Source organism: Peromyscus californicus, unplaced genomic scaffold (genome assembly GCF_007827085.1).
Source record: "Peromyscus californicus insignis strain IS unplaced genomic scaffold, ASM782708v3 Scaffold_10__1_contigs__length_136768540, whole genome shotgun sequence".
NCBI lineage: Eukaryota > Metazoa > Chordata > Mammalia > Rodentia > Cricetidae > Peromyscus > Peromyscus californicus.
The window spans coordinates 2026284-2038413 of NW_026294391.1; the positions used below are offsets into that span (position 1 = coordinate 2026284).

General features: G+C 38.7%; 1 protein-coding gene across 1 annotated transcript in view; it reads left to right on the forward strand.

Moving 5' to 3' along the window:
• Positions 1-12130, forward strand: part of Slc9a7 (solute carrier family 9 member A7) — a 171008-nt gene that overhangs the window by 88379 nt on the left and 70499 nt on the right. The window contains exons 4-5 of the mRNA XM_052734311.1: positions 1594-1670; positions 4331-4443. Coding sequence (XP_052590271.1) covers positions 1594-1670; positions 4331-4443 — 190 coding nt within the window. The remainder of the gene's footprint in view (positions 1-1593; positions 1671-4330; positions 4444-12130) is intronic.

A 12130-nucleotide genomic window follows, 5' to 3' on the forward strand; every position in this document is an offset into this window, starting at 1 on the left:
ATATGTAAATGCATGCATGCTGTGATGTAGAAGTAGAAGTCAGAGGACAACTTGTAGGGAAGGTGATGGTATCAGTTTTCTCCTTCCACAGTGGAGGTCTCAGAGATTGAACTCAGGTCATCAGGATGGTGAAAAGTGCCAAAACCTACTGAGCTATCTTACTAGCCTCTTTAATGGTGGTTTAATGGGAATTACAGTTGTTATTTTTGAAATCTAACCTCTACCCCCAAATCTTGATGTATAAATGCAATAGCTTTAAAAAAAAAGACTTAAGACAGAGTCAAGTATAATATGTTCATGCTCTGTTCAGGCAGCATCTTCACGTGGTGACTGTTGGCATGACATGCCCTTGAAGGATTCTCTTCTGAGTAGTTCACTTACTGAGCAAGTCATTTATGAGCAGTAAATACTCTTTTTGACATCTGAGCCTCAGAGGAGCAAGCATTGTGGAAAGATGAGAAACAGGGTCTTGGACCCTTTGAGACACAGGGCAGATGACAGCTGCAGTCCTTTGCTCATATGGCCTGATGCCACTGTGCTCTCTTTTCCTGATGTTGCTCAGCTGGCATTCTGGGTCTTTGTTACCTTTAAAAATAGTGACTAAGGTTTTGATGATCCTTGTTTAATTAGGGTGTTTGGAGGATTTTGCTTGTCTGTTTTTTATTAAGTAGTTCTGAATCTCAAATAGGAATTGCTTTTGCCTGTTGGTAAAAGATCTTAAGAACAGGCATAACCTTCCTCCACCCGCATCAGGAGACCCTATGGACCTGTAAGAAGTGAGTTTATGTGCATATGTGTTTGTGGTGTTCATTTTGAAGGTAACTTTTGAATATGCAGAACCCCATCAAAGGGATATTGTAGTCTTGCAACTTTCTGAATAATCACTACATTTTAACATTGGTTGTAAGTTTTTTTTCTACACAAACTTGACCATCTTGAATTGAATTCATTACCATTCTCATTTCTCCATTCCCATCTCTATTGTCTGTCTTTTTCAGGCTCTGAAGAGTAAGCCAGATGAATATAAGGAAATATCTCAAGTCCCATGAGCATGTATTTAGGAATCTGTTTTCTGCTATCAAATTAAGTAGAAAGTTTCTCAGATGACACTTTCCCATTTATTTGTTTCAGACTTACACATCTTTAATGATCTTCTAAGATTCCACTAGAGCAGGAAGTAACTGGCAGGACTGTAGAATAAGCTGGTTTGTGTCCAGTCTCAAAAAATAATTGGGTTACATATGTGTGTGTGTGTGTGTGTGTGTGTGTGTGTGTGTGTGTGTGCGCGCGCGCGCGCGCGCATATACATACACTTAATACAGTTAATTATAATTAGCCAGAATTGTTTTGTTTGAAATGTATCAGGTTCCTGGTAACTTGCTCAGTGATTGACAGTGCAGAGGATATTTTAAAATCATGACGTTTAAGGCTGAATAGCATTATTTGTGATTGACTACTGATATTACTAGATATATAAACAGTATAGCATACTAGGTTTTAGAGTCTTTTAATGTGAAGTTTTTGTTTATATGTTTGATTTTTTTTGGCTTGCTGACAAGAATTACTATAATCCCTATTTATTGTTTTATTCAGAGACACTTTTTCAGAAATCTTGGATCGATTCTGGCCTATGCCTTTTTGGGGACGGCTGTTTCCTGCTTCATTATTGGGTAAGTGATTCTTTGTTGTATAACCAGTCTAACATACTACCCAAAGGAATGAGATTCACCAATATGGTGCACAAAGCAGGATTTTAGTGTTGTGTGAGGATGGCAGTTAGGATACAAAGTTATCCTTTCTAGTATGGTAGTTATTAGCTATATGTGTGCATTAAATTTAAATTAAGAATGATTAAACTGAACTAAAATTACTAGATCATAATTTCTTATAGCATTCTCTGATTAAAAAAAAAAGAACCAGTGCCTCTTATTCTAGGGCTGGAACAGGAAACTTACATGAAGATGGAGCATCTTTTAATATCAGAAAGTAAGCAAATGCTCAAAAGACAGACAACCATAAAGATATAAGACATGTCAAAGGAACCCAAAAGCCAACCTGGAAGTTCTCACCATAGACAGAGCCCATAAGTGGCTGAAACATAACAAAATAAATAACTTTCTATTAGATTATCATATAGAGTATAAAATAAATATTCCTGAGCCCACACATAGATGATTTAATGAAGAAATAAATGAGAGACACATTTCATGTGCCAAATTGTAGAAAGTGTTATAGATACATCCCTTCAAAGTGGTAGAACTTAGTCACACCATCCCCAGATCTTCATCCCAACCTAGCTTTGAGTGTGGGCTGTATGTTGTAGCTTCTTATAAAGAGTATAGTGCAGAAAGTAGGGGAAGAAGAGAGTAGCCAAAAAGTAGAGAACATGGAAGATAATACAAGCCTTGTTGCTATTATATATCCTTGAGATTTGTGCTACGAAGGGCACTTTACCTCCCTGGCCATTTACCCCAAACATATCACCTTTGTCTGGAGAAAAAGCCAAAGAAATCTCAACTGAAGGGTACCCTGCAAACTTTCTGATCAGCATTGCTCAAAATTGCCAAGGTCATCAAAAACAAGCAGTGGATGAGAAACTGTCATAACCAAAAGGAGACCAGGAGATTTAATGACCAAATGCCATGTGGTACCTTGGATGGGATCTTGGAGTAGGAAGGTGATATTTTAAAAAATGCCCAAGCAAATCTGAATGTAGTAAGAACTTTAGCTTTAAAAAATTAGTTGGAAAGCTGAGAAAAAGGCAAGGCAAGGACCTTCTACTCTATTCTGTAAAAGGAGGGTCTTGGAGTTTCTCTTTAATGAGGTGACAGATCACTGAAGAATACCAGGTTCCATGCATTAATGATGATGGGAAGCAAGATGGAGGTAAGGCTGTCAGATGAAAATGTACCACCTAGGTCTAGGATTTTAGTAAAAAGAAATGGAGAAGAAAGTCTCCTTTCAAGAAATATTTGAAAGGTGTGACCATGAAAGAAACCTTTGATAACCAGTGAAGAGCAAATTAGATCTGTTCCATAGAGCTGTCATGGACTGAAGTTGAGCTGATTGGAGCAACACCTGAACACATACTAGGCAAGCATTAAGTTCTAGCTAATTCTTCTCATAAGGATTCCATTCTGCAGTGCAAACAATTCTTTCACCCCCAGCTTAGCCAATCCACTGCTCTAGGCACTAAATACATAAGGGAAGGCAGTGACATGGTCCTTACCATCACAAATCTCATTAAATGGTTGGCTTTAGTGTACATGGAATTAATTCTATGTTATTTTTATTCTTTTAACCCTTGCAATTGCTGTTATTACTGGTACATGCACACAGATACATACACACATGTGTAGTACACGGTAGGCTGTTTTTCAACACTCATTGCTGTTTCTAATTATAATCTGCCACATAGGTAGTTTGCTCCAGGCAGGCTGAAATATTGAACTTGATGGTCCCATGTCACATTCTGTCCACTGTGAGGGGCGCTATATAGCTAACCTGCCTCACCCAAGGAGGGCAAGAGGCCAGGTATGTCAGTGGGGACACTGGTGATCTACTAGGACATTTCAATAAGGTTGTATCTTTACCTTCTTTACACTACTTCTTGATGGAGATATTAGTAATATAAGTCTCTCCAGCTTCACCCAGCCCCCTAATTTTTATGACTTGAGATATACTATCTTACAATTCTACATTTGTAGTGATTTATTATACATTATTTCAGGCTCTATCTTCCATTCTCCTCTATCACCCAGTTGCTTAAGATCCTTTAACTTCATGACTCATCAAAGACCATACCTCACAGCTGATATAGTTGTTAATGAGAACAACTTTTAAGAATGAAATCTTCAGGGGCTGGGGATGTAACTCAGTTGGTACAGTTTACCTAACATGCACAAAGCTTTGTGTGGTGGTGGTTTATATCTGTAATTCCACAACTTGGAAAGCAGAGGCAAGACAATCAGAAGTTCCGGGCCATAATTGAGTAGATCAGAAGTTGAGGGTCATCCTCTGCTACATAGCAAGTCAAGGCCAGATTAGTCTACATGAGACTCTCTCTCAGTGCCCCACCCCCATGCACACACACAAAAGCAACAATAGCAAAAGAAATACTCAGATGCTTCTGCAAGATAATAACTACAAAAACCATTCCTTAGTGCCAAAGTTCTATTTGCTTAGGTTTCTGGTAAGTGTCCAACCATAAAAGCTGCCTATTGCTTTCCTGAATCTCCCTTAAAGTACGATGTTCTAATAGCACTCTGTTATTATGTTTATATGTCAGCAAGATTTTTTTCCCTGACACTGTTTGCCTATCATCTTACAGAAATCTTATGTATGGGGTGGTGAAACTCATGAAGATTGTGGGCCAGCTCTCTGATAAATTTTACTACACGGATTGTCTCTTTTTTGGAGCAATTATCTCTGCCACTGACCCAGGTAATTAGACATTTGGCTTGATCATTATTGTTATTTAAATCTTATGAAGTTCAGAGCAGTCATTGACTTTTTTTGCAGTAGAGAGACTGTGGCATTAATAGATGATAGAGGAAGTAAATAGTAGTTAGATCTAACAGACTTACTTTCTAAGAGAAGTGTATGTTTACTTTCTGTGGTGGTTTGAATAAGGTGTCCCCCACAGTCTCAGACACTTGAATACGTGATCTTCATTTGGTAGTGCTGTTTGGAAGAGCATAGGAGGTGTGGCCTTGTTTGAGGAAGTACATCACTGGAGGTGGGCTGTGAGGGTTTTAAAAGCCTCATGTCCTTGTTAGTTCACTCTTTCTGTGCTTGTGGTTTAAAATGTGAGTTTTCAGTTTTCTCTAGCTACCATATCTAGTACTTGTGGCCACGTGGAGAAGCCATAATGGTAGTAGACTCTTATCCCTCTGGAACCTTAAGCCCTAATAGACCCTTCCTTCTACAAGTTGCCTTGGTCATTTGTTTATCATAGTGGTAGAAAATTAACTAATATACCTTCTTACTGTTTTTATTTTGATAAAATGCACAGCATGCAATTTAGCATCTTAATTTCTGAGCATATGACTCAGTAGTGTTAAGTATTGTATCATTCAGCAACTAATTTCTTGAACTTTTTAATCTTTTTTTTAAAGATTTATTTATTTATTATGTATACAGTGTTCTGCCTGCATGCCCGATCTCATTACAGATGGTTGTGAGCCACCATGTGGTTGCTAGGAATTGAACTCAGGACCTCTGGAATAGCAGCCAGTGCTCTTAACCACTGAGACATCTCTCCAGCCCAACTTTTTTATCTTTTATAACTGAAACTCTAAACTCATATAGCAACAACTGCCCTTTTTCCTTTCTATCCAGCTTCTTTCAACAATCATTCTCCTTTCTGCTCTATGAATTTGACTGCTATAATTTCCTTGTGCATGTAAAATCTTACAGTATTTATCATTTTGTCACTGGCCCATTTCACTTAGCATCCTGCCCTGTCAGTTCATCCATGGTGCAGCATATGCCATGATTTCCTCCCTTTTGAGGTTGAATACTATTTCACATTTTGCTTGTTGAATCACCTGTTCAAGGACACTTGAGTTATCTCTATCTGTATTTCCCTCTTGTCTTTCACTTTAGAATGACTAATGTAGACATACTTTCAGACTTGTGTTCTTTTTCAGCATTGTGCCTTCACCTTCCATTGGGAAACATACCATTTGGCTTGAATAATGATTTTCCTTTATGGAAACAGTTGTATTTATAAACATTTTTGTGCAGAGTTCATACATAACTACCATACTGTGATGTAATTTTTGTAAATCTCTTATCTTGTAGTTTTCAATTGTTAGATGAACCATTTCCTAAAAGTGGAGTTAATGTATAGCCCTTCTCCCTCACACCTCAAAAACAAACAAGATGGTTTGACTGCAAGTTAGAATGTATAAAGCAAAGCAGGGGGCTGGAGAGATGACTCAGTGGTTAAGAGTACTTGCTGCTCATGTAGAGGACCCAGGTTCAATTCCCAGTACTAACATGGTGGCTCACAACCATCCAGTTCTGGGAGACCCACATATAGGGAAAATACCCATACACATAAATTTTTAAAATCCCCCCAAAGTATCAGCTATTTCTTTTTCTAATGTCAGTTATTACAAGTCTTCTCTCCATGTCTATAGATTCAACTCACTGCAGATCAAATGCAGTTTTAAAAAACTCCACATGCATATATGTATTCATGTGTATACATATATATTCCTAAATATAATCACCTGGGTCCATATAATGTTACTCATATATATGTTTTCAGGCCTATGAAAAACGAGACCATGAATTTGAAGGAAAGTAGGGACGGGTATTTGGAAGGAGGAAAGGAAATGGAGAAATGTTGTAATTAAGTTGCAATCTCAAAAATAAACAAAAACAATTGCACATGTACTGAATGTGTACTTTTTTTCTTGTCTTATTCCCTAACCAATAAAGTATAACAACTATTTACATAGCATTTATCTTGTACTATTACAATCAATTTAGCTATGCTTTCAAATGCAACATGGTACACACATCATTTTACATAAGGGACTTCAGCATCCATGGATTTTGGTGTTTGTATGAGGAAGTTCCTGGAACTGATTCCCTTCAGATAATGAGGATTGACTGACCATACATCTTAGAAATAATTTAAGGAGAAAGGATTGGTCTAGTCCTCAAAATGGAGGTATAAAAATCTTGATGTTTCTGTTATTGCTTAGATGTACAGAAGCATACTTGTGTAAAATACTCTCTAATATTCTGAACAGTAATAATCTTAAAGATAGTGATAGTTCCCACTTGACCATGCCCTCTTAGGGTTCCTCTAGATTAGTGTCATTCCACAGATCTTTCTGCAAAGAATGTTCTATATTCTGCTTGCTCAGCCCATTATGATAGACACTGATCATGTGCTGCTACTGAGCATTTGAAATGTGGGGTACTGCAAACTGAAGAACTGAGTTTTAGCTTTCATTTAATATTAAACAATTTAAATTAAGTGACTTCATATGACTAGTGATCACCACATTGAACAGCATGATGCTAGTCAGTTGTGTAGTTCCGAAGAATCTCAGTGTTCCAAAATACAGTAACCTTTCTTATCGCCATATATCATCATAGACACTCTAAATGAGTATTGAAGGATTGGCTGCTTGAGGCAACTTGGTTTGTGAAAAGAAGATGAGATTGTGGAGTCTTAGCGTTAGGGTTAAGCTCTTACTGGGCCAGTCACTGATCAACTGGCTTGGGCCCACTTTCCCTTCTCCCATTAGCATCCTCATCTATAAAGTAGAAGTAATGGTTCCTGTTTCTAATGCTCTTGTGAGAATTAAATGCAACCACACATGCAAAGCACTGAGCATAACATTTGCTGATTATGTTGGTCTCTGTGCACATCTGACTCAGGCAGAGAGTTCTGCTTTCCTAATGTTTGTTTAAAAGATAAATAATAGATCCTCACTACTCAAGCATGCTTCTAAAAAACACCCTGAAAGGTAGCTTTATTTAAGCTTTATGCTTTATGCTAAGCTGTCTGTGACTGTGTTTAGAGGAGAATTTCTTGAGGAATAGATTCTTCAGAAGCCTGAGAAAGCTGTTTATGCTGTCTGAACATATATTACTATTTATGTTTGTGTGTAGCTTTATTACTACCATCTTATTAGTACTATCAACAGTAATATGAGGTGAGTGTGATGAAGATTACAGATACTGTTTTCTGAACTATTAGTGTTGCTTTAGTTAATTGGATAAAAGCCCATTTTTCCAGATTACCTATATAACTGTTTATTTTCATATAATGTGTCTATGCTATGCTATAAAATAATGGAAGGCATTGCCATGTTACATCATTTTTATTTGGCCTCTGAAGATTGTCATAGTAAGAGTTCCATGTAAATAAAAGTTCAGGAAACTTAGAAGTTTAAACTTGTTAGACATTAGAACATTAACTTTAACTGCTTTTTGAATGGATAGCTTTTGAAATGTAGGATGTTTTAAGTGTTTTACTAGCCTCCTAAAAATCTGCTGTTGGAAAACTGCCATAAAAGAGATTGAAACTTGAGTACAGAGTTAGAGGATGGTACTAGAAAACAAACAACAAACAAACTAAAAAGAGGCCCGCTTATGCTTACAGTGAAGTATGACAGTTAACCTACACATTTTACAAAACAGAAGGTTATTCACTGGGCAGCTGAGGATGGAGGTGAGAGAACCAAGTCTCCAATCCTCTTCCCTGAGGATGAGGTGGGGCTCTTTATAGGATAATGGAGCAGGGTAATTTAAGATATGGGGAAATGTGGCTGGAGGTGAAATAATCAGTGGTCTAAACACATGTATAATCAATCTTCATGGGTCTTCATGGAACACATGTTCAGAAAATGGTAATGCTAATATGATGTGAGGGAAGACTAGGTACCTGCGAAAGCCCAAGTGAAGACTTGGTGGTATCAACAAAAATGGCCTTGAAGTTATCACTTAGGTTGCTGCGATTATTGTAACCCTCACATCAGAGATATTAGCTACACAAAACTAGTGTGGGGGTGACTAACTTATAATAATATAGTTTAGTTGTATGAATTCCAAAATTAGTTATTTTAAAACTCAACTGAGCCAGTAGTGGTGGTGGTGCATGCCTTTAATCCCAGTACTCAGGAGGCAGTCAGAGGTAGGCAGATCTCTGAGTTCTAGACCAGCCTGGTCTACAGAGCAAGTTCTAGGACAGCTAGTACTTCACAGAAAGACCCTGTCTTGAAAAAAAAATCAAAAAAGAAAAAAAACCTCAACTGAAAGCAAGTAACTAAGTGGGGGTGTGGAAGGGCAAAATCACAGAAACCAGAGTAAAGTGTTGGTGGGGGATAAATGGGAATTGGCCAGTTGTACTTGCTTGATTGTTTGCTTTTGGAGACAGGGTCTCATTGTAGACCAGGATGGCTTAGAACTCACTGTGTAGCGCAGGCTGATCTCATTACTGCCTTGACCTTCTGAATGCTGGGATTACAGTTGTGAGCTACCACATCTAGCTGTTCGTTTAATGATCAGATTTGGGAGTTTGTTCTCCTGTGGAGTCTTGGAGACTGAAGTCTTATTCTTTTGATAGTCCTCAGAATGGCTCCCAGGAGAGCATTGAGATGCTTTTGAGCAGCAAAACACACATATTTACAACTCTATCACTCTTTTGATAAATGCCCAACTGATGATTATGACCCATTGAGCAAGGAGTTAGTACTACTAGATCAGATTGTCTTCTTGTTCCTAAGCAATCAAACACAATTCTAGTATGGAGTGGTGTTGACTGACAGGAAAAAATAAGAGCTTCTTATCCCTGATTACACTGTACTTAAGATATCAATTTTTGGTTTTCTCATTGAAAATGGCACCATATATGTGGGGGCAGAGCCCTCTCCACTTGTGGTTGGTAACATGGGATTCTTATTTCATCTCTTTAGATGGTCATTTTAGATTGATCTGCCATTGAGGAAAGAAAATGTAGGATTCCATCTTCTCCTGTATCTGTAGGCAGCTTCCAGAGAAAATGAGTGCTATTTCTTCCTGTGACTCATTATGAAATGGTTCCCCTAGTCTTGATTTGTATGTCCATGCATGTATGTAGGGGGTTATGGAGAACCAAACTCAGAGCACACTGGGCAAGTGCTCTACAATTGAGATGCACTCCTAACCCTGGTACCCTTTATTTTAATCTTGTTTCTTATGTACGCCCCCAGAGTCAATCCGCATAGCAGATTTTTAAAATCTATGATCCAAATTAGTTGTCCAAAACTAATTCTCTAGTTGTACCACCCAGTTGCTCACCCTTTGAGATGTGTTTCCAATATGCCACCTACCTGGTCATTCTTCCTAAGACCCCTTTATAACTCTTTGAATTAAGTCTATTTTGGGTATAGTGATATGGGTACTTTTATAGTGAGCATTCACAAATATTAAATGGTATTTCATATATAAGTGATGTGTTCAAGAAAAGTCAGTTGAATGAACAGATCAGGTTATTAAGATGTTTTTTCTTCTTCCTATGTGTGCCAGCTATTCTGTGATTTTTAAAGGGTCCTGCTGAGGTGGGATAGTCTTGTTGCATACTGTATTAGTCAGCTTTGCATCACTATAGTAAAATATTGGAAACAGTAACTTAATAAAGAGAAATGTTTTTTGTTTATTTGTTTTGTTTTGTTTTTCTTGAAACAGGGGTTCTCTCTGTAGCCTTGGCTGTCCCGAACTTGCTTTATAGACCAGGCTGGCCTCCAACTCAGAGATCTGCCTGCCTCTGCCTCCTGAGTGCTGGGACTAAAGGCATATACAACCACACCCAGCTAAGAAATGGTTGATTTAGCTCACAGTTGGGGAGGTTTGGGTTGAAAATCAGGTATTCCCAATTGGTTTGGCCATCTGATAAGTGTCTGGGATGGCAGTGGTGGGGGTGCATGCTTTAGCAGGTGGTCATATCTCAAGCCAAGAGCTCAGAAATGGTGAGAGACTAGGGTCCCCCACAACACTAGTTGAAGCCCCACCTTTCAAAGATCCTCAGCATCTACTAATGTTGCTTCTTAGAGGACCCACCCATTTTATGTGAAAGTTTGAGGGACATTCAGATTACATTCAAATAAGGGCAAATCCCTTCCTTTAGAGGTGACTTTCCAAGCCTGTTATCCCATTCTCTTTTGGATGCTGCCATTTCCTGTGGATATTTCCCCACTGTGGTCAGGCATGGACTTACACCACAGAGTTCCTGACATGCTTTATAAGGTAATAGCAGGAATAAAGAGGAGTTAAGATTCATATGCGTTCTATGTAATTGTCTGTTGTTAAAGGTTTTAGACATGCTTTCATTGTCGTGAGCAATTAATGATGTATTGTTTTTACTATTAATAACTATAGCATTTTAGGCAAACCATGTTTAAAAGTCAGAAAAGCTTTTTGAAGTTATATAGTATAATCCTCCTTTGTCAAATGTGATGGTTACTTTTTTTTTTTTTTTTTTTTTTTTTTTTTGGTTTTTCGAGACAGGGTTTCTCTGTGTAGCTTTGCGCCTGTCCTGGAACTCACTTGGTAGCCCAGGCTGGCCTCGAACTCACAGAGATCCGCCTGGCTCTGCCTCCCGAGTGCTGGGATTAAAGGCGTGCGCCACCACCGCCCGGCCATGATGGTTACTTTTAACTGCTCACTGATTGGTTTAAGAAACACTAGGGCTGGGCGGTGGTAGCACATGCCTTTAAACCCAGCACTCTGGGAGGCAGAGGCAGGCGGATCTCCATGAATTCAAGGCCAGCCTGGTCTACAGAGTGAGTTCCAGGACAACCCTACAGAGAAACCCTGTCTCGAAAAACAAAACAAAACAAAATGAAACAAAACAAAACGAAACGAAATGAAACAAACAAACAAATACTAGGGCATTAATAAGGAATACCTTTGAGTATGCCTGTGAGGGTGTTTCCAGAGTAGATTAACGGAGAGGGTTAAGACATGCCCTGAATGTGGGTGGCACCACTCTGTTGGCTGGAGTTCTAGACTGATTAGTCAGGGAAAAGAGGCACAGTCAGCTAACAACAACATTCATCTCTCTTTGCTTTCTGATTGTGGGCACAATATGACTAGCCACCTCATGCTCTTGGTAACAGTCCTTCCCAGCAATGATGGACTATATTCCATCAAACCATGGGCCAAAATAAATCCTTCCTTAAGTTGTGCTTTTCAGGTCACAGGTATGAGAAAAGTAACCAGTCCACCAAATCTTTGGACTTTGCTGTGTGCTGAATTCTTCAACAGTTGATAGCTGTTTCATGTCTTCTATTTGCCCCTTCACATTTACCTGCTGCCCTTTCCTCTTTCTTAGCCACAGAGGCTGACTTATATGGAACATGTCGAAGGTTCCTTTGCTTTCTGGTTTCCCTTTGGATTTGTCTATAGTGAATGCCACTGGAAGGAAAATGGAGGTACAAGAGTCCTTCAGACCAGTTGTACCTCTTTATCTGAAATAACAGCTCCTATCAGGGGATGCAGTCCATACAACTCCAGGTTCTGATAACTACTCCTTGCTCTTGAGCCTTCAGACCTATAGATGAAAGTTCCCTGGTTTTGGCTTCAAGTACTGTCTTCTCCCTTCTGTTTTCCCTGTACTCTTCCC